The following is a 26,090-nucleotide window of genomic DNA, read 5'->3' as shown; positions in this document are numbered from 1 at the left end:
GGTAGAAGCCTCATCCCTGGATTTTTTTAAGGCCAGGCTGGATGTGGCTCTGAGCTCTGAAAATTATTTGTGCTTTTTTGTTGTTCAGGAGTATTTGTTTGCTCTTCCCAGAATCAAAGTGTGATGCTAAAATACACATATCCTAAAATACATATATGTTATATATTTAGTTGTTACTAAATTTGAGGAAAAAAATTATTCCCTGACAGAGCAAGAGTTGTCATTCCATCCTCATCTCTTCCCCTTAACCAGACTAGATATGCAGCTGCTCTATTCACATACTTGCTTTATTCTCCTAACAGTCTCCTCCTTCAATTCAACCCTCTCTCATCGTCTTTTTCTCTTCATTTTATTTCCCAATTTTATTCTTTATGCTTTCTTCTTTGCATTGGAAATTTCTACTATAAATCTCAGGTTATTTCTTGGATTTCCCCCTCCCATTTGAAAAACCTCTTGTTTCCCTTATCATGCATGAATAGGGTCTTCTTAGTTCTTTATGTCTCCATGATGTTCATTGCATGTCTCTTTTTGTCCTCTCTTACCTTCACCTGGTAATAGCTGCATTTGAGCCCAAAGAGAACTCTCCTGAGAACAGGCTCCCTTTCACCTATGCAAAGTGAGGGAAAATTATTGCCACTCATTGAGATCTGGCTGAGTTTAGCCTCACTCATATTAACAAGAATGGAAGTCATCTTGAATTAAATAACACCGCATATTTGAAGACAAGTACAGAATTTAATAAAAATGACCAAAACTGATAGAAGCCCTAAATTTGTGTATCAGTTTCATGTCAAAAGATCAAATCTTAAAATACTAAACTGTTTGATAACAAATTTACACATATTTAGGCTTAATAAAGATGGCAAGCAATTATTGCAAGAATAATATGGAGGTATATTAAATGTTTGTCTATTTCAGCAAGGCCTGAAAAAGAGGCCAGTTAATGAAGGAGCAGTACCTTAGTGTAGTTCTCTTGATTTGACAAGTTTAGGACACTCACTGTTTTCAACAAAGCTGAGTAGCCTGGCAATATGGAAGTATTCTATTTGGGCAAAATTGCATTTTAACTGCTATGATAGTAATATGTAAAATGAAATTAGAAGATCAGTTAGGCATTTTTTATCTACTTGATTTCATCTTTAAAAATACCAAGGAGCCCTCGCTTCAGCTGAAATGAAAAAAAATCTCAGCTGAGAAAAATGTTTCTACAATAAAACTATTTTTGTTTCAGTAACATAATACTTCATTTTAACCTTCAAGCTAGCTGGAATATTTACTTTCTGGCAAAAAGGCTAGCATGCTTTTGTAGTCATTGTATGCTTAAATTGCTTCATAATGAAAGTAAAATACACTCAATACAATGTTCATTGAGTTAAATAGGCTTATTTGGGCCTTTCTTACATTTGTTTCTGTGGTCAAGTAATTCAGATACCAAAGTGTGTTCTGATACAGCTGGTTTTTAATCTAACTTCCAGTTACAAAAGAGTTGGCTTGCAGAAACAAAATAATGGTTTTCTTCTATTGGTTTGTTGATGAAAAAACCCTGTCTTTACATTCTGATATTCTTTGGTTCTGGAGTGCTTCTCAAATATGCAAGTATCATAAGGAACACTCTCCTTATCTTAATAATTGATCTACAAAGTGAAGCTGTCGCCTGGGAAGAACTGACAGTAAGGGTGCAGCTCCTTCCAAGTGAATCCTCAAATACATGAAAAGCAATAATCCAGCCCTGTGACAGTTGGGATATTTCATCAAATAAGGTAGTTTCAACTGCTGTAAGAGAGCAGTTTTCTTATCCTTAATGATATGGAGTAGCACAAACAGGTTAGAACAAGTACTAAGAAACTCTTGATTACAGCATTGATTTAAGGCAGGCTGACCATATAATCCAACATAAACTCTAGAAAGTAGAGATATAAGTGTTTTAACAAACACTTTTCAAGTCCTCTTCCTTTCAGGACAGGCAGTAGTGAAATGCCATCTATAGATAAGACTCCAAACCCCATGATTCCTTGGGAGAGCATGCGCTGAAAGCTCACAGTTGTCAAAGTACTCTTGCCAAAGCAGACGACTATTTGTCACATACCAAACCTCAAAGAAGAAAATAAGTATACTGTCATTTGGTTGATCTTTAAATACTGAAAATCCAAAGGTAACTGTTCCTTAAAAAATTCTGTGTTGACTGTGTGGGTTACTGCATGTAAATGGAGCTGGTATTGCTATGGGGATATATATTTCCTGTACTGGGTTGCGAATTTGTACAAATACACCAGCAAATAATCAAGAGGTACTGCATATTAGTCCAGCATTAGACATTGGCTGGTCTATCTTTCAAAGCAGTTTATTATCCAGTGTTCTTCCATTCAGGCTGGCTTCATTCATTAAAGGTAGGTCTTGACCTTGACAAAAGGGTTGAGTTGCGCAGTGATTTTTACCTTTAAGAAGCAATAGGAGAATGAATGTGAGTTACAGTCCTTAGGATAAAGTTCAAAACCAGCTAACTAAGTCAAGGTACATATTTGAAGCAACTGTTGCGCTAGCCACTATAGATAACCCGGTGACTAACTGATTTAAATATACTTTATTGACGACAGAATTTTAACATTTCAGTTGCTATGTTTTTCTCTCTAAATGTATTTTTATACTGATACCTCAGAATCAGAGGAAGGATACATATAACCTTTTTCCTCCCTGATGTGGAATCATCAGTAATTTTATGTAACCTTGGGAGTAATAGTGATTTTGATAGAAACTGAGCTAATGGGAAGCTACACAGAACTCTATGGCTTATAGAAGTATTGCTTTAAACGGCCTCATAAGGTTTTCTGCACCCCGTGCACCAGCAGCAGAGCTGCCTGTTACAGATGCAATAGTTGTTTTTTTTTAGGAACTTGCTTTGGTGTTGTCTCACTGCATATTCTGTTCACAAACCTTTGCTGTTCAGTTTACATACTGAACAGGTAAATAAGAGGGAGCATGAGTTGTAACTTAACTGATAGCAGAAACCTGTCCTGACGTTTGTTTTGACTAAAAAAGGAGTGTATTGTTTTGAAGAGATTTAAAAGAAAGAGAGAGAAAAAAGGAAAAAAAACCACATTAAAGACACACATGGACTATTTGGAAACTGTTCATGGCAGAAAGGAGAGCGTCATGGATTTCACTCTTTGTCACCTTTCTTAAACAGTTAATTGATCTGGTTTAACTTCATTACATTACAATAACAATCCTAAAAAAAATTGCAATCGTAGGAATTTGCATGTTATGTGATTGATTCAATAGAAATGCAGTTCATCAGTGACCATCTTTTATGTAGCTTCTTAAAGTAAGTGATTTTTTTGCTCATTTATGATACTTTTGAGAGTTAGTATGATCTCTTCAATTAGCTAAGTCTGCAAAATGTGGAGGTTGCTATTCCAGTTTTATACATTTTGCTGCTCATTGTCTGTATGTGCATGAGTACTATTGTGTTTTAAAATAATAATGAAATTATATGTTCTGTTCTATTTTGTATGAAGTGCCTTTTCTAGCAGATATGACTCAGACATTCTACATACATTTACTTTTTAAAGTCTAAACTTGTGCACTGATTTAGCAAATAATTTGCATCACTAGACGTTGTGCATATAAAGATGGCTTTTAAAATGTAGCATGTTTCTAAGTGTTTCAATTTCTTCACCGTGAAAGCATCAGAAACATAACCGAATAATACCTCCCAGATCTGCTCATTTTGACCTTGGTTTGTTTTTTCTTTCTTTTTTTTTTTTTCCTTTTTTCTTTCAAATTAACAGATTACTGTTGATTTCATATAAAAAATAAAGCAAGTAGATATACATTTAAGCAAAGGACTGCTTTGATGTAAAACAGCGTTTTACGTAAAGATCGTAAGGTCACTGAAGGCAAATATAACTCCCATCGGTGGCTTTCTACATGAAGTGTCTCCATATCCAATCCACAAACCCCACACCCCCGCTACCCCCCCCCTCCTCTCAACATTGCGAGCGCTTCTCCTGCCCAAGCAAGCAGAGAGCTGTGCGGCAGAAAAAGGGCAGAAAGGGAGTGTGCAGCTAAGACCCGCTCCAGTGTCAGTGCGAGATTTCGTGTGTGCTTTCTCTCTGATAAATTGAAATAATTGAAAGCTTGTTTGTTAATTAAGGAAAATCGGTACCCGGCTCCTTTAAAGGTCCCTTAATAGAAAAGGGGGTGGAGAAGAGTGAAGACTGGTGTCTTTTTAACCTTGCTGAAGGACGCAGCAGTATTTATTGACGTATGCAAATAACCAGGGGGAGGAGGTGGAGGAGGAGGAGGGTGCTTGGAAAAACAGGAACCAGAATCAGTTTCTCATTGCAGGGTGAGAGCTCTGAGTTCCGGTGTAAGAGAAAAGAGACGTGGCGAAATTGCTGTATATCTCTGCCCTATAAGCACATCTCTCATTTAGACTGAAGGGAAACAAGGCATCAAAAAGGGTGAAGCATCTTAAAAAATATTTTAGAGTCAATCTAGCACGATCAAAGGTTGCATATTCCTAAATGGGGGAGGGGGAAGATTACGCGTTTGCCTTGCAATTTGCTGTAGCATAGCACTAGGAATAGGAGGAAATTTTTGGCCAGCAAATGATTAAAACAGCCTGGTTTGTGGTACGAATGACAATGTTAATAATCTGTCTTTGTGGTTTTTTTCCCCTACTGTTTCAGCTGCGCAAACCATGCAGGATGATTTACTGATGGACAAAAGCAAAGCCCAGCCCCAGCAGCAACGGCAGCAACAGCAGCAGCAAGATCCAAACTCAGCAGAAGCCCCCTCTACACCCATATCGTCGGAGACACCCAAACCAGAAGACAACAGTTCAGTGACTAGTATCGGCACATCGGCTCCTTCCCAAAATAGCAAAGAGAAGATGCAGATGGAGTCTCCCATTTTGCCTGGCTTGAGCTTTCACCAGCCTCAACAAGAACCTGCAGCCGGCACCTCCTTGTCTCCCTCCTTCGGCAGCACCTGGTCTACAGGGACCACAAACACGGTGGATGATAGCTTTTTCCAAGGGATTACTCCAGTCAATGGGACAATGCTTTTCCAGAATTTTCCACATCATGTCAATCCTGTATTTGGTGGCACTTTCTCGCCTCAGATTGGCCTAGCTCAGACTCAACACCACCAACATCAGCAGCAGCAGCAAGCTCAGCAGCAGCAGCAGCAGCGGAGGTCACCTGTAAGCCCTAATCAGGCACCTTTTGCACAGAGAAATGCTGCTTACAGCCATCAGCCCATCATGACCAGCAAACCGTCTTCCTCCTCTGCCTCTTCTTCTTCCTCCTCCAGCTGGAATAACCATCAAAATGCAGCTTGGAGTACACCTTCCAACCCTTGGGGTGGGCTGCAGGCTGGTAGGGACCCTCGAAGGGCAGTTGGAGTAGGGGTTGGTGTGGGAGTGGGTGTTGGTGTACCCTCCCCCCTCAATCCCATTTCACCCCTTAAAAAACCGTTCTCCAGCAATGTCATTGCCCCTCCGAAGTTCCCACGGGCTGCACCCTTAACACCCAAATCCTGGATGGAAGACAACGCGTTCAGGACGGACAATGGCAACAATCTGTTGCCTTTTCAGGTAAATGACTAGATGCGCCTTCTACATGGTGACAGCTATTTCAAAGCTGTATTTTTTGCAGGGCTGTATTTCATGTTACTGTTCTATTCGAGAGGCAGCTCCATAACTCATATTTGCATTCAATCTTATATGAAAGAAGTGGGGGTTGATCCTAGGGAGTGCATACACAATCTCAATTCTGGTTTAAGATTTATAGTTTTATTTTTCTTGTAACTTATTCTTAAATGTGACAGGACTTAGGTTTTTTGTTGTTGTTGTTTGTTTCATTTTGGCATGAAAAGCAGGTTTGGCAGATGTACGTTCTCTTGGTGCTGTCTTTTAAGATTTTTTTTTTTTGTTGTTGTTCTTTTTATTTTTTCATTATTTTCCCATATGTGAAAAATGTGATGTTGAAATTGCTGGCTTCAGTTCTCTAACTGGCCTGTTGATTTTAACCAAAGATGCTTCATGACCTGAAATCCAGTCAATTATTTTATCACCATTGTAATAACTAATTGTCCTTATGTTGTGGTGGGATTTAACAGGGAGTTTATTCACGTAAGGTATACATATGAAAAGCTGTCTGTGTTTGATATATGCACCCTGCTGTTATATTCACAGTGGACATTATGAATATATCTAGAAGCAGCGTGGGTGTGTATGGAAAGAGTGTCGTATCGTCCTTTCCAGTGAGGAAATGCCTAATACAATTGACGTGATTTAGAAATGGCAGGGAGGTATTGTATAAAACAAACCATTTTTATGCTGTTCAAAATATTTGCAAGGAAAAGAGACAATAGGACACGACCTTCAGAGCCATATTGCAATGGAGGCTATTTACTAGCTACATAGCTCTGAAATATTTAAAGCTGCAGTGCCCTTTACTGTTGTTTTTTTGTTTGGGGTGTGTGTGGTTTAGTTGTTTTTTGGGTCTTTTTAAAAATCTCTGACGGTAAAGCAGATCAATCGCAGCTGAAACTGGGCCACATAGAAGATTTGCAATTTTAATGCAGAATGAAACCTGTCATGGTGTGAAATCCATTTTAAGTTGAGGGGAAAAAAAAAAGCACAGCACACACTTGCAGTTAGATCTATACAAGGTTAAGTGAATCTCACATGTCTTCTAGGTTAGCTTTCTTTAGTCTCAGACAAATTGAAACATTCTGTTCTGAAATACAATGAAATAATTCATATGTGCCTTCTCTTTGGAAATAATTTTCTCTACAAAATGTGAACTCTCAAACATCTGTAACTTACCAGTGTGGTAAGAATAACACCTGGATAGATACTTAGTATAGATAGATACTTAGTATCAGAAACAAAGTTAGAAAAAAAAAACAACCCTGTCCCCCATTACTTTAAGAGATTATTCAAGTAGTACATATGCATTCCTATGCACTTTCCAGTCCCATTTAAAGAGAGCACCATATAGTCAGCCCTGAAATTTCATTTTGCTGCTTCATTCTGTTTAAAGGGAGAGTTGCTAATTTTTTATTGGCTACCCTAAATGAAGGCGGAGTGGCTTCTGGGGCACTGCAGGTCAATGTCTGTGAAGCACTGAAGTCTGTGGAAAGATTGTGTTTCAGACACAATATGCTTGGTGAAACTACTACGTTGCACAAAGCATAGCAACACAAAAGCTCCCAGTCATTTTATAGAAGTGGGAAATGTGTTTCCATTTGCAATTATTCTATTATTTAACTTGTCTATATGTAAGGCATTACAAAATGTGATAGATTTGAATTAGGGAAACCAACAGTAAATGGTCTTATTTCTGTGGTTTGTTTGGTGAGATACATCTTTAATGAATACACAACTTTATTATTATGATTGTAATTTGTCACAAATGAAGCCAGCAGATATTTTTTCATCACTAGGAGGGAGAAAAGAGTAGATAAATGTTTGTTGTTTTTTTTTTTAAAAAAAAGGGAGGATTTTTTTTTTTTTAATTAAGGTTTTGTAAAGCTAAGGTATTAGCCAATATGTAAATCTGGAAACTTGTTTTCTTGTCTGTGAGTTTGACCCGGTGTTCTCCTGTTCAAATGAAAGCAACTACTCTCAGCTATAGCTGGAATAACCATCTCATTTCAGAGACTCAGGCAACTGGTGCTTTTTCCTATTAGGTTATTTTTAATACAGGCTGCAGAACTCTGCATACAAGATTGTAGTCTGGGTTAGTGTTGATTGCTCCTGTGCTTAATAAATTGGCAAAGGTGTCTGTCTTGAAACCATACTATTGCTTGCCTTTATATTTTTTTTTTTCTTCTCTATCTTATTTTTACTTTTTTCCCCCCTTCCTTTTTTCCCCTCTCAGAAACTGGGCAATATGTTGACACAGTAAGTTCTGCTTGTCAGCACTATCAAGTAATTCTGGCAGATTTATCCGTGTACGTCTGCCACCCTTCATGAGCGAGCTTTTTTGATCTGCTTTAGAAATACCTTTCAGTATGCTTCCTCGGGACACATTAATGCACATTAGCAGGTCGTTTATGCTAACCTGTTATTTTCTCATACGTTGAGATTGTAAGACTTTTTGAAATGTGTGGTTTATATTTAATTAAATTCCTTAATAAGATATAAAGCTCAAGATGTTCTAAGTAAAAAGAAAAATATTAGTGTGTCAACTGGTTGAATTGATGTGAATGATAGCTGGTTTTTAAAATGCATGTCTTTGCCGTGATGAACGATTCTAAGCAGAAGACTGATACAGATTTGTGTTCTGGGTCTGTAATATTTGAGTGCTGCTAATACTCAGTTACTGATGTATCTATTGGTAGAAAAAAAAATTGAGTTTGAAAATGCTTTTCTTCAACACATGTATATAAAGCAAGATGCGAGATGTCTTCATTCGCAGGTTTGAGAAATACGTTAGTGCACCTTGTGCGTCAAAATCAATTGGTGTCTGTCCTAAGGAGCCAAACATTTAAAATATCAATTGGTAGGAATTCTGCTAGCATGTGCCTTGTGATTGGTGTTGAAAGGCAACTGAAAATGCTTTGAAGGACATTGTTTCATATACTTACTGAGGAAAATTGAAGAACACTGTATACACATATATATGTGTTTGTAAAAAACAAAGATACAAAGCTGATAGTCGAAAGGGGAAAGAAGCAATCAATCTAGAATGAAATGTAATGTAGCAAATAAGAGTTGGAGGTAAGGTCACAGGAGTAGATGTGGAACAAGGCCAGTTATGAAATACAGAAACGTGGCCAGTTTGTTCTTCTGCAACTTCTGAGTGAAGAGTGAAGGTTGTCATGTGACAAGCACTAGTGTTGTGCAGTTATGCTAGGTGATCTGCATTTCTGGCATTTGAAGCTGACATTAACTGGTTGTCCCTGTGACCTGGGCAACAGTTCAGTTCCTTTTTACAGTGGAGTAATGAGGCTTGAAGAGAGATATTGTCATCTTGTCCTTCTGATCTACTCCCAGAATTCTCTGCTCCTTCACTTCTCTCAGGTAGAGTGTATTTCCTTTGGCTTTTGGCCATATGAAGACACTGGGACACAGCTTGTGAGGTTAGGAGGATTGATGGTGCCTGAAATAGACCCTTGGAAGCATGGATAAGAAATTCTTATGGTGGAGAAGACAGAGAAGGAATTAAATGTTCAGAAAGCAGTATGCTAAAGTCTGCCCTGTGGATTTTTAATACCAACACAATAATACCAATTTCTGTGAAACTGTTCCAAGTTTTGTTGCTTTCTGGGTAATGTTCTTTGGAAACAGTCAAAAAAATCTACAGTTGCAAGTTTTACATTTAAAATACACAGCAATTTGGTGCTCTGAAGATTCTGACATAGATCAAGTAATTCTTGGCAGCTTTACTGATAAATACTTATCTACAGAAATAAATAATGTGATATTTATTGTGGAGAAAGGTAGTTTTAGCATATAGTCTTTTGCAGGGAGTCTGAGAGGTTTTTGGGGAGGTATTTTAATAGTAATTAGTCTGTCCCAGATAAAATTATAAGCTAAGTTTGTAAATTATATATTACTTCAATATTTCATATTTGAAGTGCAAATCCAAGCATGCAGTGAACTTGTTTATAATTATGTATATTTAAGTATATGTTTGTGTGTATGTATATTAATACATTTAGATATAGATACTCTTAGTAGTAATACATGAGCAGGTGCAAGGACTTTGTGTTGTACTTAAGCACACTGTAGTTTTTTAAGTGGAATGAAGGGCAAGAGAACAGCCACAGTATAATGTTTATAATTCTAGTATGATGGGGTTTTTTTGCTTCCTTTAAACATTTGAAGTTTTTCAGGCCTTTGGTATTAGCCCATACTTAACTTCCCATGTCAATACAGTCTGATACTCAAATGATGTGTATGCACATACATACATATGCAGTCACATGCTGATGCAGTAAATGAATGTGATATTAAGCCCTATAGAAAAGAATATTGTATACACAATTAACTTCAATTTTATAATGTTTGTTATGACTTCTTCACAGACAAGGAATTGTCAAAGAACTTCCTAACATTCAATCTGAATCTACCCATTTCTGTTTTTGCTCCATTCCCCCTAGTCCTATCACTACCTGACATCCTAAAAAGTCCCTCACCAGCTTTCTTGTAGGCCCTCTTAAGATACTGGAAGGCCACTTCGGAACCTTCTCTTCTCGAGACTGAACAGCCCCAACTCTCTCAGTCTGTCCTCATAGGAGAGGTGCTCCAGCCCTCTGATCATCCTTGTGGCCCTTCTGTGGACACGTTCCAGCATGTCCATATCCTTCTTGTTTAGTGCTTTTCCAGTGTAACAGATACAAGCAGATACATGACGTTCTAGCCTTAGTACTTGGGAACTATTTTACAATGTTATTTAGATTTTAATTTTATTGAGTTCTAAATGTCTGCATTTTCAAATTAATTGAAATATTAATATTTAAAGTATGATGGTTTGAGACCTAATTACTTGTTGATTTTAAGTAATCAGTTGAATTGTAGATAAACCCTTGAAGTTAGTAAAGGTGGAACAAAGATGTGAGTTGAGTATGGGTATTTGGAGCAATTCCATATATAGGCAGGACTTCCTTAAGAATATTAAAGTTGTTAATGTATACCAATAAATCAATAATTTTGACTTAAAGCATACCAAGGGGATGCTACAAGATAGCACTGTTTATAATTGCCCAGTTATATAGTTGCCCAGGGAGGCGGTGGAGTCCCAGTCCCTGGAGGTGTTCAAGAGGGGATTGGATGTGGCACTTGGTGCCATGGTTTAGTCATGAGGTCTGTGGTGACAGGTTGGACTTGATGATCTTTGAGGTCTCTTCCAACCTTGGTGATTCTGTGATCTTAAATGGTATATATCTGAGTTTTTCTTGGACTGGGTAGACTACTGTGCTTTTAAAACTTCTTAACTTATGATAAAGAGAAAAACACCACAGCAAAACTATCCCTTTTAGGACCTTTGAGAGGATCTAAGGTTCTCTGGCCTCTTTGTTTTTCTTTCTCCTACTGATCACTTGATAGTGTTAGATGCATAAATAAAGAATTAAATCAAAACATTTTCCCAAATTGTGGCAAAAACCTCCACAGGAAATAAAGGCCTTTAAAAACTTCACTGGCTTTCCCAAATCAAGCATGCTGCTTTGATTTTGCCTTTGCTTTTATCATAGTAATGTGTAATATGTTAAGGAAAGTGGTTCAAGTTTTTAGTATAATGGCAGTTAGTAGACTCACTCGACATTTCCTGCATTTCCTAACTTTCTTTTTTTGAGTGTGTGTTTGGCTTTTGCAGAATTTGCAAGAATTGCAATATTCCTAGAAAATGAAAAATCTTTTCATCAATTCTACAGTTCATTCTTGGTTTAACAAAGTTAGTGAAAGTGATGTATACAGAGCTTATACTGTCAATGGGTTTCAGTTTGGGGTGAAGCATGATGTTGTAGCCTTTTTTGTTGTTGTTGTGTTACCAGCTCCGAACTGTTCACTCCTTTCAAACTTCCCCTCTACTTCTTTCTGTTCTTGGATTTTGATCTCCTTTTTTATGGAAGGTTTTCATTTGAGTTGTCCTTTCTTTTTCTGCTTTCTATGTCAAAGCTTCAAGTTGGAGGGGAAGGCCCAATAAACTCCTGTAGTCATCAGCTGAATCATTTTCAATTACTCTGCAGGATTTACTCCTGTGAAACCTTAATAACATGAGGGTGTATAAGTAGGTTTAAATAAATTTAAGGAGAATGGAGCTCGCAGAAGTATTAGGTAGAAGTTCAAAATTGTAGAAATTCAGAAATTTTAACTAAGTGATAACTTAGTCTGATTCTTTTTTGTTTTGTTTTGTTGGGTTTTTTCCTTTGACATCCCTGCATTCAGCTTCCAGAATGTGTGACTTGGGACAGATTTTCACACAGGTTGACAGAAAAACACTTCTGACATGAATTGAGAAAAGCATTGTGTCCTTAACATGGACATTTTTTATATCTGTAGTTTTCTTTTATGTCATTGTAAGTGGATGTACTGGTAAAATTAATCTTTCTTACATAGAAAAATTATTGCGGAGGTGCTCATCTTAAAAAGGTTCACACAAAAATGTTATTTTTGGCAACACTGTAAGCAATTAAAGCTGACCTTTTAATGAGAAATGTCAGGCAACTTTAGAAAGCAATGCTATCTATAATGTATTATGTTTCTAAATTAATCTCTTCTATATATGAGTGGCTCTTCAAAACACAGAAAATCACCTGCTGAAGCTTTTTTGATTTCATTCTCAGGGTGCAAAGACTTTCTTTTCTGAGTACCATTTATTTCATAAAGGAAGACTTTGAAGTTAGAGCTTCTCATGAAAGTTGCTAAAAATAAAACATCACAGATATTTTATAGCACTTGAATGACAAAATATTCTTTTGGATTAAATGAAAATGTATAATTCCTTGTTGGAAGTTGTTCATTCTGCTCAAAGCGATGGAAATGTTTTAGGCTGCTTAAATTGTGTTTGTGCGTTGAAGTGTGAATTACAGGGTTTTCACAAAGTCTTTCTTAACATCCTAAAAGGTTGTCTGGGTGTACATCAATTTTAATGTCACTAATCTCTTCCTCTAACTTCAGATTTCTTCTGCCTCTGTCCTTATTTAAAAATATTGAAACCAATTTGACAGATTTTTGTTTCTGGTTTTTACTGTGCTGGTAATATCAGTAATCATCATGTTTCACTAAACCTTCCTTACTGGCCTCTAACTACAAAATGCTGTTTAATTTAGTTACATGTCATACAATGTCTTTAACAAACAGTTCTTACTGTGAAACTATTTAGACCACTCAACAAAAAGGCATGGAATGGGTCACTAATTTTGGAGCTTACGCCAAGTGTCGTTGGGCTGTCTTCTCAGCTCAGTTGTGCTGTTATCTGTTGTGTGTACTTTTACCAAGACTGATCTTATCTTACGGAATTCTAGATTTATTTTTTTATGCCCTAGTTTTACAATTGCTTTTTCCTGGTGATATTTAAAATAGTATTTAAAACCCATACTTACTTAGGCTTACAATGTTGCTCTGTTAAATTAGAATAGCAAAGAACAATGCATTTCAAGATGTTCTGTTAAATGTTAGATCATCTCAGATTTTCAGTCCTGCTGCATTTCAATATGACCATCATCATAGTCATTCCCTTTATTTGTTCTATTTCAAATATCCAAATTTTTCTTTCTCATTAACTTAAATCATTGAAAAGAGATAATTGATCTTTCTAGACCATTTAATTAAAAAGAAAAAAAACAACCTACTGGAAAATTTAACCCTTATTTATAAGATAGTACTTCTGCTTTAGTTGAAGTAATGCATTCTTCTTGTGTTCAGTAATTATTTTTTAGATCTTGTATATAGGTATGGCAAGCTCTTGAATTGCTCTGAGAAATTCTTGTTTGAGTATTACTAGTAGTGCATTGATTGAGGTCCAAGAGAACTTGCATCTTCTTAGTTTATCAGTCAGACACCTAGAATGTAAAAGACAGAAGTCTGAACTTCCTTGTGAAGCTTATCATGTGTTAAGCTGCTGGAAATAAGGTGGAGAATTAGCAGCATGTGATAGACAATCATGAAATGTTATATGATGGCACAGCAGTCATACGTCAGAAAACTTAAATCTAATATATTAAATTCCCATAAACAAGGAAATGTTTACTAGAGTACTACTCAAATTTTTTTCTGTAGGCAGATCTTTTAATGCCGTATTTAATTTTGTGAAGGAGATTTGTGGAAAGCATTAATGAATTAACACCTAGGTTCTTAGTGTTACTACTACTTACTACATAACCTTTACAGTAACTGTATATTTGTAAAGGGTTAAAAATGATTAATGTATTAGCCAATTGCTAGGATCCAGCATGTTAACATATGACTTATAAACAAATCTAATACCATCTATTGATGTTCTTTGTAACCATTAGGATGTGTAATAACCAAGTCAGTCAAGTGTTTATAACATGCCTTATGGTTTAGGAATTTTTCTTCACGCTACTTGTAGAGGCACCTTTTCTTTTAGATTATGGTTCTCTAATATTTCATCTTGTTAAACAATTTTCTTATTCAGATGTTCTTTTTAGAATCATATTGTTTCTTCCTACACAATTAAAAATAAATAGAAAACAGTGAAACCTTTCTCAGTAGCCAGAAAAGGCTTGTCTTAAAGCTCACAAAGCCCTTAGTGCAGTAGGAAGGCTAAGGCAGAACAAGGTGAAGCAAACAAAAATCAGGGATAAGAAGAAGTAGGCACTTTATAATACAAAATGAAAGTATGCCTTTTTTCATAAGTGGTAATCCAAGTTCATACTATACCTATTCACTTTCTGTGGGTGAGAATTTCTGAAAATAATATCTTGCAAACTTTAGGCTGGGTTCAGCATTTCAGTGGTAAGGATCCTCAGCTTGGTGGCTCCTGCTACTCTTAGCTGCTAGTAAGTGATGTTGTACCTGTACCTTCTGAGTAATAAAATCAGCCATACTCGTCAGCAGAGTTTACAAGTAATGTTTTGGTGCAAGCTTCTGCAGACAGTTTTGCCTCTGCTGTTTGAACAGGAACACACTTTTCTGACACGGTTTTGAAAAATGGAAACAGTAAATGTCTTATGTAACTGGTTTTTTGTTGTTGTTGTTAGGCAAGGAAAAAGTAGCTGACATTGTGTGCTCCATTTAAATCTTCTTGAAAATGCATTGTAGTAAATGTTTACATTTTGTTTGGAATGCTTTGCTCTCTAGAGAAACTGGGAAGTTTTCTTGCTATTTTGCTTACGTAGTAGCCTCCTTTGAGTATAAACTTGAATTGGTCAGTTTTTCAAAATATGGCTGAGTCTTCAGCTTCATTTGACATGTAGAATAAGCAGAGTAATTTGAAAGAACAAATAAAATAAGAATAGCATCTTTCTTTAAAATAAGTAAATAAATACTGATGTGATAGACGGCAACCTTACTCTACCATTTTTCATACTGTCTGCAATTTTGTTTACCTTTTTCCACTTAATGTTTATATTCATAGTTTATAATTGTCCAGAAATTATCTAGTTAACTCTCATCTTCCTCCTTTTTATCTCCTCCTTTCTGGTTGTTGGCACCCCAGTTTATAGTGAAAATGGAGTCCTTAAGGTCATGATGTTGTAGGTAGTGCTGCAGTTCTTCAAATAAATTATTTCTGTAGAATGAGCTGATTTCCTCTGCACTGATGATATCTTCTAAATATTATCATGATCCTGCTTTAACAGCTGGCATTATTGATAAAATTGATTTCAAGAATTAGCTTTAAAAACCTCCACTAGTAGCTTTTCTTCAGCAGATTTCTTTGTTAAGCACTATCTGCTTTTCCCTTTTTGTGATTTTTCTTTCTTACCTCACTTGCACTAATTACCATTTGGTTTTTTTCCCCCCCACCCACTTCTATAGTTACCCTGCTTGTAGCACCATATGAAATGCTGGGTTGAAGTCCTTGTTAGATCAGCTGTAGCATACTCTTTCAAGAACCAGAAAACACACTTTATAGGATATTACATCATTCATGTACTATGCTACATTATGTGTGCTTTGTAGTTATGAAAGTGAAGAAATCCTTAAATTTCAATCACAAAACCTAGAAACAGTGTTTGTCATCTGTAGTTTCATATCCTGCTTCAGTTGTTGCAGTTATTTAATTTTTATTTTGCTGGTCAGATATGCATGGTACTGGCATTCCTATTTGGACTAGTTTTAGTCATTCCATTGTCTGTGCCTTGCCACCTTTGGCTTCTTTTGAATAACGTTCAGATGCATCTGATATTTGTCATAGAATTGGACAGATGACATGGCTTTGTTGTTAGCTGTTTGCCTGCCTCTACTCTTTACCCTTGTTTACCTGATTTTCCCTTCTGTCTGTGAAGCCCAGTTATGGAAGCTGCCTTATGTCCTCCTGGCTTTTTCCAGTACATTCCCTGAATGTATTTAAGTGACTGAACATCTTGGTTCTTCCCTTCTAGCAACATTTCTTAAGGTGCCTGTCAATATTTACCTTGTACAAAAAAAGGCAATCAAGCAGGCTTTTATCTCAAGACATTTTCCTTGTCTGGAGCAATCTGTACTAAATTTGCCCTGTGCTAATCAATTTAGCTCATATAATGTAAAAGAAAAGTGTTTTTCTTGCTCCTGGGTGTGCTTCCCAATTTTTATGAGGAGTTAACATAAAGAAGGTCTCTTTTTGGGTAATTGCCTATTAATACATGTACTTGTATATCTTGTACGTGATTTCTGAATTCCTTTACTTCATTAAATCTAAATGTGCAGAAGTAATTTGAATGTATGTTACCTAAGTAACAATGCAAAAATGCTTATGGCTTTTTCTCTTTGAAGAGGAAGAAATATCTGCGCTGGTTATTTTTAATGGTTTTAAGATAAGTATTCAGGCACTTTGTACATGAGACAGCTGGTTCTTTTCTTCATATCCAGTGTGTGTTTAAGCTTCTTAGGTAACAAAAGATGCAGCTATGCATAGTGTGAGTCAGTTAATTTTAATATATTTATTACATGAAGTAGTAGGTTTAATATATTGTTATTAAACCAAATTTTTTTTTTCCTCATACACGGGACAATTCAGTACTTGCAACTAGGAAAAAATCCTTCCTTTTGCAAATTTGATCTCAAACTAAATTGCTTGCATATATATGTTCTAATTAAAACATAATTTTAGAATTTTAGGTGGGTTGTTTTTTTGTCCACTTTTGCTCTTCCATCCCCTTGGTGGTGTTTAATACTCTCCCAGTCTTGGGATTGCTGCTCTGCATGTTCAATTGCATATAAGCAGCCTTTGGTAACTTTGAGCTGATCAAACTGTTAACAGCAAATTTTCTTCAATTAAAATTTCTAACATAATGACACTTCAGGAAAAGGCTGGCCTTATCCTAGTGGCTATACAGCAGTTTTCAACTAATGTTTAGAAGGAGGTGCATAGTTTGAGAGCACTGTGACAGCTTGGGATCCTATGGTAGACCTTGATAAGGTCCCAGCTGCTAAACTATTCTCAATGCCCATTAAGAAGGTGGGAGAGTGAATTTTTGCATGTACCTCTTTAAAGCACTTTTTAAATTCTTGTGCCACAATTTGTCATGGATTATTAGTCATACTATAATAATATAAAGTTAGGACTTGGACAAGTTGCAGAGTAATTTCAGTAATTAAAATTATATGACAGCTAGTATACTAAACCTTTTCTTTAAATCCTGCTGGATGCAAAATGACATCACACTGTAAAAGTCACCTTGTATTCTCTTGGAGCTGTTTTACATTGAAAGTGTTTGTGGCCTGGTTTAGGCATGTGCATAAATATTAGTAAATGACTCCACTCCCCCTCCCAAACACCTGCTCCTGCTAAACATGTTCTTGTTTTCCCTTTAGAAGAGTAGTGGTCTGTATTCATTCAAATGGCAAAATAAATTCCTTTTCCAGCAGTATTCTCCAAACCACTAGGTGAAGGTCTTGTCCTTTATGAACAGATGAAATGTCTTACCCCTTTTTTGTTGAACTGTCTATCTGGTGTTCTAGGATTTGCAAGTTGTGTTTTTTCTTTGTTTATGGTTTGTTGTTTGTTGGTGGGTGTTTTTTGTGGTTTTTATTTTTTGCTCAGGAGGTGCTATTTCCTGAGCACAACAGAAATGGAACATGAGCCTACCTTGAAATATGCCAGTTAGATACTATTCTAGTGACATTGTTTTGCTGTTTTACAGAAATCCTTGAGGTTCCTTTAGTGTGATGGCCATAGGGAAGAAGGCGATGGGCAAAGATGCTCAGACATCTGACAATTATTACTTGTGTTCTTTTCAATCCTCCATTTTGTCTCATCCTGTGATACCATGGACAGATAGCTCCTACTGTAAATTGTTGTGAGACAACAGCTTCCTTATGTATGTCTCTACTGTCCTTCACATTATGCAGTCCAGACTGTGAAGCATGACCTTTCAGACCCTGTCATGCTGCAGCATCCCCAATACTGCCTTCTCCTCTGTTTGTGGTCTTCGCATCTTTCATAGTGCTTTCATCTTGTTTGAGGTTTGCATTAAACTCGTGCTGATTTAACTGATAGGCCACTGTTAGTTTTCCCTTGCTATGGGACATTCTACTGAACAGAATGGTAGAAGCCCAAGGTAACTTATCAGTGTTGAACTCTTGCACAGCAGAACAATAAAACAGTTAAATTATGTCATTTTAATAGCTCAGGGCTATAATGAATGGCCTTGTAAATTCTACTGCTGAATTATTTTTTTCTTCCACTTGATTGTTTTTTCTGAACTGATGATCGTGTTGGTGTAACTACTTTAATCCTATATTTTACAAGTGTTAGAACCATTTGTTACCGGAATCACTAACTATAATAGAAAGTGGATACATCAGCTTTTTGAAATGCATTCAACAGCAGGACTGATGAGCAGATTTTTATCTAAAACATCACATATGACTAAACACAAATCCTGTCAGTGAGTGCTCAGTCAGTTGTAACGTCTGCAGATCATTCCCTCCAGTGGTGTTATGGGTGTAAGAATAATAGCAGTTTTGTACATTCTTTTGACTTTTTTTGTTGTGAAGATTTTGTTTGAATTTTTTTTAACACATTGTCTAATGTATTTGATAGCAAAAGGAAACATTAAATGTGTTATATTTCTGTTTGTTGGCAATGAACAGTGTGCTCTATTGGAGCATTAGGTCAGCATTTGACTAGGTGCTTTACTGCTTTTGAATCTGAAGTGGAAAAATAACACTAGTGATCCTGTAAGCAGTATGTTTGGCATAAAGGAGCCCTCACAGTCGAGGGTGCTTCAAAGAACAGAATAAGTAGGCCATTGTTTACCGTAAAGCTCTGATTATGTAGAAATATATATATGTGTGTGTGTGTGTGTGTATAAGTTTGTATCCAGTAGGGCCATATTGTGGTTTCTTTCCTGCAACCCCAAAACATGGGAAACGTGTTCCTGCATTCTTCTCGGTCTGCCCTGTAGCTACCATATCTGCTTAGGAAAAGGCAGGGTAAATTCTGGTACTTTCCTTCCTGCAGTTTGCAAACAAATATTGAATATTCAGTAATTTGTTAGGATGGTCTGTTTAACTGACTATGATGCTGAGCCTTATGGCAATGAAGTCTGAATATTTTCATACATGTATTTTGAGCACATATTAGGTGTGTGAAAGGGAATTTCAGCTGCAAAGCAAAATGACAATGACCTTTAAACTGAATAACATAATTTGTAATTCTGTATAATGTCTGTCATATTTCTTCCTATTTCTGTGCTTTTTAGTTCATTTGGAAATAAAGTTGCAAACGTTTCATGGAACAGTTTTAGTTTTCTTGTAACATTTTAGAACTCAGAATTTATAAGGGGGTAAAGTTTGGATACAGTCTTTACCTTTCTTTGTGGAAAATTTGTTTGAGTAGGTTGAACTTGGAAGGCTTTAGATTCAATCTGAGTCCTTGCATGTTATCTATAAAAATATGTACAAGGCACACAAGATGCTCAGATATTGTGAGCTAGAGTTCTGGAATCTTTTTAGAATTATATTAGAATATTTCCATAATTTATGTAGGATAGTGTTTTATACTTGTATTAAGTGTCCTTATTTTCCTTAGATGCTTTTTGAACAAGCTTAACAAAAGTCACCTTTTGCCCAGTGAACTTTTGAATACCTGTGAAAGTTAAATATGCTACAGTTGATAGTAAGAAAAGACAAGTGTATGAGAAGTTTCTTCATTGGGCATTCCAAGAGCAATAATAACATAAGAAAGTAAAGGAGCATAATAAATCCAGGTTGGTTGAGTATTATCCAAAATTAACTGGAAAGATCAAAAACCAAAGAGGAATTAAAATAAAATTCCATTTAGACAGTGCTAGTAGCTCCCTTGAAATGTTCTTTATCATGGATATACAGTTACCCTGTTTCCCACCCACCCTCCCCCTCCATTTTATGTAATTTATTTTGTATGATTTTTATAAAATCCAATATAAGAAAAACAATTACTGAAATTTCTGGTTATTCTTGTGCTGCATGCATCTGTGTTGTCAGTCATGTTGTTGTTGGCAGCATTCCAACACCAAGCTGCAAAGGAAGCAACACTTGACATTTACAGGTTTTGATTCTTTTGCAAAGCAATCATTTTGCCTTACCATGTGACCATGTTTCTCAGATCCCCTATCTTTTTCAAAGCTGTGTATTTAAAAAATCTTTAACTGAGAATGTGTGTGAGATTGCATCACAGCTGAAACTGCTAGAAGCTAAAGACTGCTCAGTGATTATTTAGAGCTTGCTATATGTGATCATTCATGTGCACCATCATGGCAGATTGAGCATGTCCCAAGATGAACTTCAGTAATACTTCCCCCCCACACACCCCCAGCTTTGAATCAGGATGCTGGAGCAAGACAAACTTGTTTTCCTTCTGTTCTAAGCCCTGCTGTGGGTGCTAGAACAGAGCAAGCAAGTCCAGTTTAAAACAGTGCTGGCATTTTACCCTGTATTTATTCAAAGCTGTGCTTCCATTGACTTCATCTTTAATTGGCAATGCTTAGCAATCCTGTGCAGCCAAATCCAGGCTTATGTCAGTCACAGAAGAATGAAACGCAGCCATGACCACAGTGAGGAAGTTTGCGTTGATAAGAAGGCTCTTTAAGCTATAAGAATTTTAGCTGTTCCCCAGGATCTCACTTCCGTCTGATCATAATGCTAGATACAATGTCCCAGAATGTAATAAGTAAAAATGCTGAGACTTCTGTGATCCTAACTGGGGCTTGGGTATTCTGTTTGAAACAGTTAATAATTCAGTGAGTGGAGGCCATCTTGTTGCTTGTCAGAGTTGGGCTGTGTTGTGCCACATACTGGTGAAGAAAGCTTGAAAATCTAGGGCAGCATGGAAATGCAGAACACTGAAATAAATTACTGAAAGTGAGGTATTTTTCAGAATGTAGGAAGCTTGGACGCTTCCTGTTAGCAGATGAATTGAAATATATAGACACAGGGAACTGCATCTTCGGAAGTGTCTAGGTGCCTGAGGTTTTGCTGCTTGCATATTAAAAATTAGGCAGATCAGATGTATCTCTCAGCTCATTGTGCATGTCGTGCTACAGGTGCAGATGACCATTCCAACAAGGACTCAATGCATTGGAAACTACATGGTCGAGGATATTTAGTGTGGATGATAGCTAGGCTTGGGCAGTGTGTTAGTTTTTATATCGTGCTTTCTCAGGGTGAAACTTTTCACTTTGTGACTGTAGTTTAATCAGCTCAGTGGTCAAATGTCCCTGCTCCCATAAGGGACAGAAGAAAAAGGTGCAGCTTCAGGGTTGTTTTTGAGCAAGGAGCTGTTCTCAAGTTTTCTGCCATGGGATATGTTGGTAATTTCCTTTATTTCATTATCTCCAATTACTTTGTGCTACCTGTTCAAGCTGAAAGAGGTAGTGAGATAGCCAGGTTATATTAAGGTCTACTTAATGCCTATTGTAGCCCTAGCTATAGATCCAGTCTTGGCTTTGTTATCCATAATGTCCTATTATTTTCTCATTCTTTGCCCTTCCCTTTTATCAGTAAAGACAAAATCTGTGCATCTATTGGGAGGGAGCTGAAGTAGTACCTAGATATGCCTTGCCCTTACACGCCCATGTCCTGAGTTTGAAGGGGGCAGGACGAAAGCACACCACATTACAGGATATGACAAAGGGGAAAAGTTCTTTTGATTTCAGGTGATACAGATACATGTCAATTGCATATTTCAGGTGCCACTAAGTAGCGTTTGTTTAATAATCAAGGTAACTTACAGGATGTCTTTTCCCTTCCTGGAATTTGCTGACATACTGATTATACCTTGGTCTTCTCCTGGAATAAGCAACACAAGCATCTGTTCTAGAGATAAACAACCTCTTCAAAGCACTGTTTTGATTAATTATGTGTATTGGATGGAGACTGGAGACCTCTGGAAAATTATGGTTGTGTAATTAAAGGCTATCATAATACCTATGCACCCAAGTGTAAAATGCATGAAAAATGCAAATTATTGTATTTTCTCATTTTATTTTAGTGTCTTGATTCTGTAGTTTTGGTTTTTTTTTGGCAGAGTTACTGACCTTTGATATGTGGGTTGCTTTGTTGTTTTGTGTGCTGAGATTTTTTTTTTTAAATAGGCAAATAATAGACAGTGTATTTTGTTACATTTTTAATTATTCTTACAACTAAGACATTTTAAGGTAGACAGTTGACACCCAGCTTCAGCTGAAGGTCTGTTTCCCTTTGTAATCCTTCAGAAATCTGGTCCTGCACATGCGTTTGTAATTTCTCACTGTGCTCAACATGTACACTTTGGGGAAATCTGTGCCATAGATGAACACTTAGATAAGAGCAAAGGGCTGAGAATTTAGGTTCTGAGACCCATATCTTTAGTAGCTATTATTATAAGCTATTTTTCTTCCTTTCAAGATGAGCATAATGCAAGAACTGAAATATCTTGCCGTATACACTATCAGCTGACAAGGAAGGAGTTGCTGCTTGTACACAGCAAAAGTGCAATCCAACATGGACAGGCTGGACTTTAATCTTTGGCTAACTTAATGATTGCTGCTTAGCCCAAGAAAGTGCCTTTTAGCTGTACATTCCATTTGTCCGTAACGTGGCTTATCTAAGTAGGTTTTAGGATCTTTGTCTTCTGTAGAAGATGCCAGCAGATTTTCCAGCCTTGTTGGCTGGTCAAACTTATTTTCCAATTTTATTTTATTTTTTCAAGTCTGCTTTATCATTCTGTATTTTTATATTTTGATTTCCATTCTTAGCCCTAGTCCCAGAACTTCCCTGCAAAATTTTCATGTGCTAGTAAGGACCTTTATGAATGTTTCCATTGTGGGAATTGTTTGGCAGTAGATAGAGCGTGTAGAAACAATGCAAGAGGCAAATCCGGGAGATGGAGCAGTGTCAGTTTTCACAGAACCAGGTGGACTTGTTCATGCTGAGAAATAAGGAAGGATCATCTTGTGCGTATGCAGAGCTCCAGGCTTCCTGAAGGAAATTGTTGAATTTAGGAAACAACCTTCAAATCTGTGGAGCACAACTGAGTTACTGCTGAAGTGAAAGCTACTAAGGAAAAATGGTAGTAGCCAGATGGTAGGAGCCAGGTAGGAGTTAGAATGTTAACCCTGACTTGTTTGTTTTATTACCTATGCTACCAATTCTGTAGTCAGTGTGCATTACACTTAGGCACGTGCGAAAACATACTTGTAAAAATCTGTTGTGCCTAAATTTTGTTTACTTGATTTATCTTGCTTAAGTGATGTAGTGGGAAGTGTTATAATTCCCTAGGTAAAGGGGTTTGATTAAAGTTGATCTTTCTGTGTCCAGTGTAGGTCTGATTTAATCTTGAAAATATATTGCAGGTTTGTGTGTGCCCTGAAAAGTTAGAAACATTCTGCATTCTAGCACACATGCCCTGTGTAGCCTTGCCTTTGATGCTATGAATTTTTCCTCCCTATTTTTCTACGTGTGTCCTTGTTGCATGGTTCCTTGGGAAGTGATAGAACAAAGTAGGACCTCTCAGAAATTTGTTGCTGTAGTAGCATACTTAAAATATAGCATACACACACACATCTATATATATGAAGGACAATTAAGTTCCATTTGTAGGCTGTGTCCTCTTATGAACTCCCTCCTTCTGACCTCTAAGACTGTAATCTCAGGAATGTTTAAAGCTGGAGGAAAAAAAATACTGTGGCAAAAGCAACAGTCCTGCCCTTTTGCTCTCCTGCTGGTGTTGGTTTTGCCAGCTCAGCTCTGCTACAGCTGTAAGATAGATCAGGGGACTGATTGACTGAAAAATAGAAGTCGTCAACAAAAATCCTTGCTTTGAGGGAATAATGTGGATCCTGTTTAATAAGGTTACTAATATGTCACAAGAATGGATTTTTGTGGTGGGTTTCTGGGGTGTTTTTTTTTTTTGCGTTTTAGTGTGGGCTTTTTTACATCAAAATTACACTTCTCAATCTGGCTTTGCATTTCTTTTAAGAAGATGAATGAAACAAACTCTTCTACTATGTATTACAAGTGGGTTATTTTAACAAAATTAAAATGAAGTTACCTTTTTTTTTTTTGTTGTTTGTATTAATGGGGATGTGTGGGATTTTTTGTGTATGTGGGGGTGTGTTTTGTGTGGGTTTTTGTTTATTTTTCCCATGTGTTGTTTTGTTTGTGGGTGGTTGGTGGGTGGGTTGGTTTGGTTTTTGTTTGGTTGGTTTTGTTTGGGTTTGTCCTATCCTCCCCCTCACACCCCAAGATCTATTTCCAGTATCCTGGGCATAAATTTGGGTTGATATTCCATATGTGTTGATCTGCTTGGATTAGGTGAACAAGTACTCTTTTAAATACAGTGTACAAATGTCAGTATACTAAGCAGCTGTAGAAGACATAAAAACAATCAACTGTGAAAACTGAAAATCAGTGAGCTCATTTGAACTTTAGGGCTTAGTATAGCTTCTAACAGAAATCAAGTATTATTCTTTGGCTTTCATGTTTGACTGCCAAAAACTACTCAATAGATTAAATAAATGTGTGAAGAAAATAATGCTAGGCCACTTTTAGAAAATACAAAATCAGCATGTTGGAGAAGGGAAGTTAGATCTTCAGTTTAGGGTAGGCAGAATGTGGGAACTAGAGATTTTTGGCAGTAAGAAGATTTTGTATTTCAGCGCTTTCTGTAACAGCAAACTTTTAATAATGTATATTTATTTGAATTCCAGAACAGGAATAATAATATAAAGTTTAATGATATCAGCAAACTCATTCTCTCCTTTAGTTTTATTTAAAGACAGTGTGAGACAAAGAGGGTTAAAGAGAAATAATAATTGCCAAGATAAAGCTTTCTTTACATTTCCTATGTACACTGCTGCTTCTTGTCTGTGCATTTTAAATTTTAGTCTTGCAAGCAAGACAATTATTTTGTAATAATCAGCCTGGGTAAAACACTGTTCCAGGAATTTGGGGTGGCATATTACAATGAAGGTTTCAGTTTGCACAGTAGAATGTATTAATTGTAGAATAATATAATGAACAAAGAAAAAAAAATACCATCTTTTACATACGTGTGCTTTAAGTAAAGAAAAGTAAGATAGTGATGAGACTAAGAAAAATATGTTTATCAGAAACTGAGTAACTACAAGGGGCTGTTCTGTTATGCTGTCCCATGCATTCCATGTCCCTTATCTCTTGTCCCCTGTTACTTAAAAAAAAAGCTGAACTACAGCAAATTAAAGATCACAGAATGTTAGGAGTTGGAAGGGGCCTTCACAAATCATTGAGTCCAATCATCCCTGCCAAAGTAGGATCACCTGAGCAGGCAGCACAGGAAAGCATCCAGGTGGGTTTTGAAAGTCTCCAGAGAAGGAGACTCCACAACTTCTCTGGGCAGCCTGTTCTAGTGCACCAGCACCCCCACAGTAGAGAAAGTGTCTCATGTTGAGGTGGAACCTCCTGTGTTCTAGCTTGTACCCATTGTTCATTTTCTTATCACTGGGCACCAGTGCAGAGTCTAGCATCTTCGTCTTGACATCCATCTCTCAGATATTTATAGATGTTTATAAGATCCCCTCTAAGCCTTCTCAAGGCTAAACAGCCCCAGGTCTCTCAGTCTTTCTACATAAGAGAGATGCTGAACTCCCACAGTCATCCTCGTAGCTCTCCCTTGGACTGTCTCCAGTTGATCCTGGTCTCTCTTGAATTGGGGAGACCAAAACTGGACACAGTATTCCAGGTATGGTCTTGCCAGGGCAGAGCAGAGGAGGAGGAGAACCTCCCTAGACCTGCTGGTCGTACTTTTCTTAGTACACTGTAGGATGCCATTGCAAAGAGAAGCACTGAGCAATGTCAGACACAGAAACATGAAGGGCTGCCATCCTCCATCATCAGACTGAGAACCCTTCTGAAACCAGGACTCACTTACACTTGCAAGTACAATGTAGTTTATGTTTGAAAATACATCTCACTTTTACAGAGTACCCTTAATGTTACTTATTCAAATGAGATTTTCAAACAATAC

At 36.9% G+C, this 26,090-nt stretch overlaps 1 protein-coding gene across 8 annotated transcripts in view; it reads left to right on the top strand.

The window, feature by feature from the left end:
• The window catches only part of CPEB3 (cytoplasmic polyadenylation element binding protein 3), an 87,922-nt gene that overhangs the window by 2,452 nt on the left and 59,380 nt on the right, over positions 1–26,090 (top strand). For 6 of the 8 annotated variants that reach the window (XM_068139643.1, XM_068139646.1, XM_068139644.1 and 3 more), the window contains exon 2: positions 4,692–5,599. In XM_068139643.1, the coding sequence (XP_067995744.1) occupies positions 4,703–5,599 (897 nt within the window). In that variant the 5' untranslated portion in view covers positions 4,692–4,702. Of the gene's footprint in view, positions 1–4,308; positions 4,464–4,691; positions 5,600–26,090 lie in introns of those variants that run through there. The other 2 variants (XM_068139639.1, XM_068139642.1) reach the window with 2 other exon arrangements.

The sequence above is a fragment of the Melanerpes formicivorus genome, unplaced genomic scaffold, assembly GCF_026170545.1.
Source record: "Melanerpes formicivorus ecotype bairdi unplaced genomic scaffold, bMelFor1.0.p_v2 SCAF_6, whole genome shotgun sequence".
NCBI lineage: Eukaryota > Metazoa > Chordata > Aves > Piciformes > Picidae > Melanerpes > Melanerpes formicivorus.
Note: the sequence above shows the minus strand (reverse complement) of the source record. Positions and strands in the feature narration are given on the sequence as shown.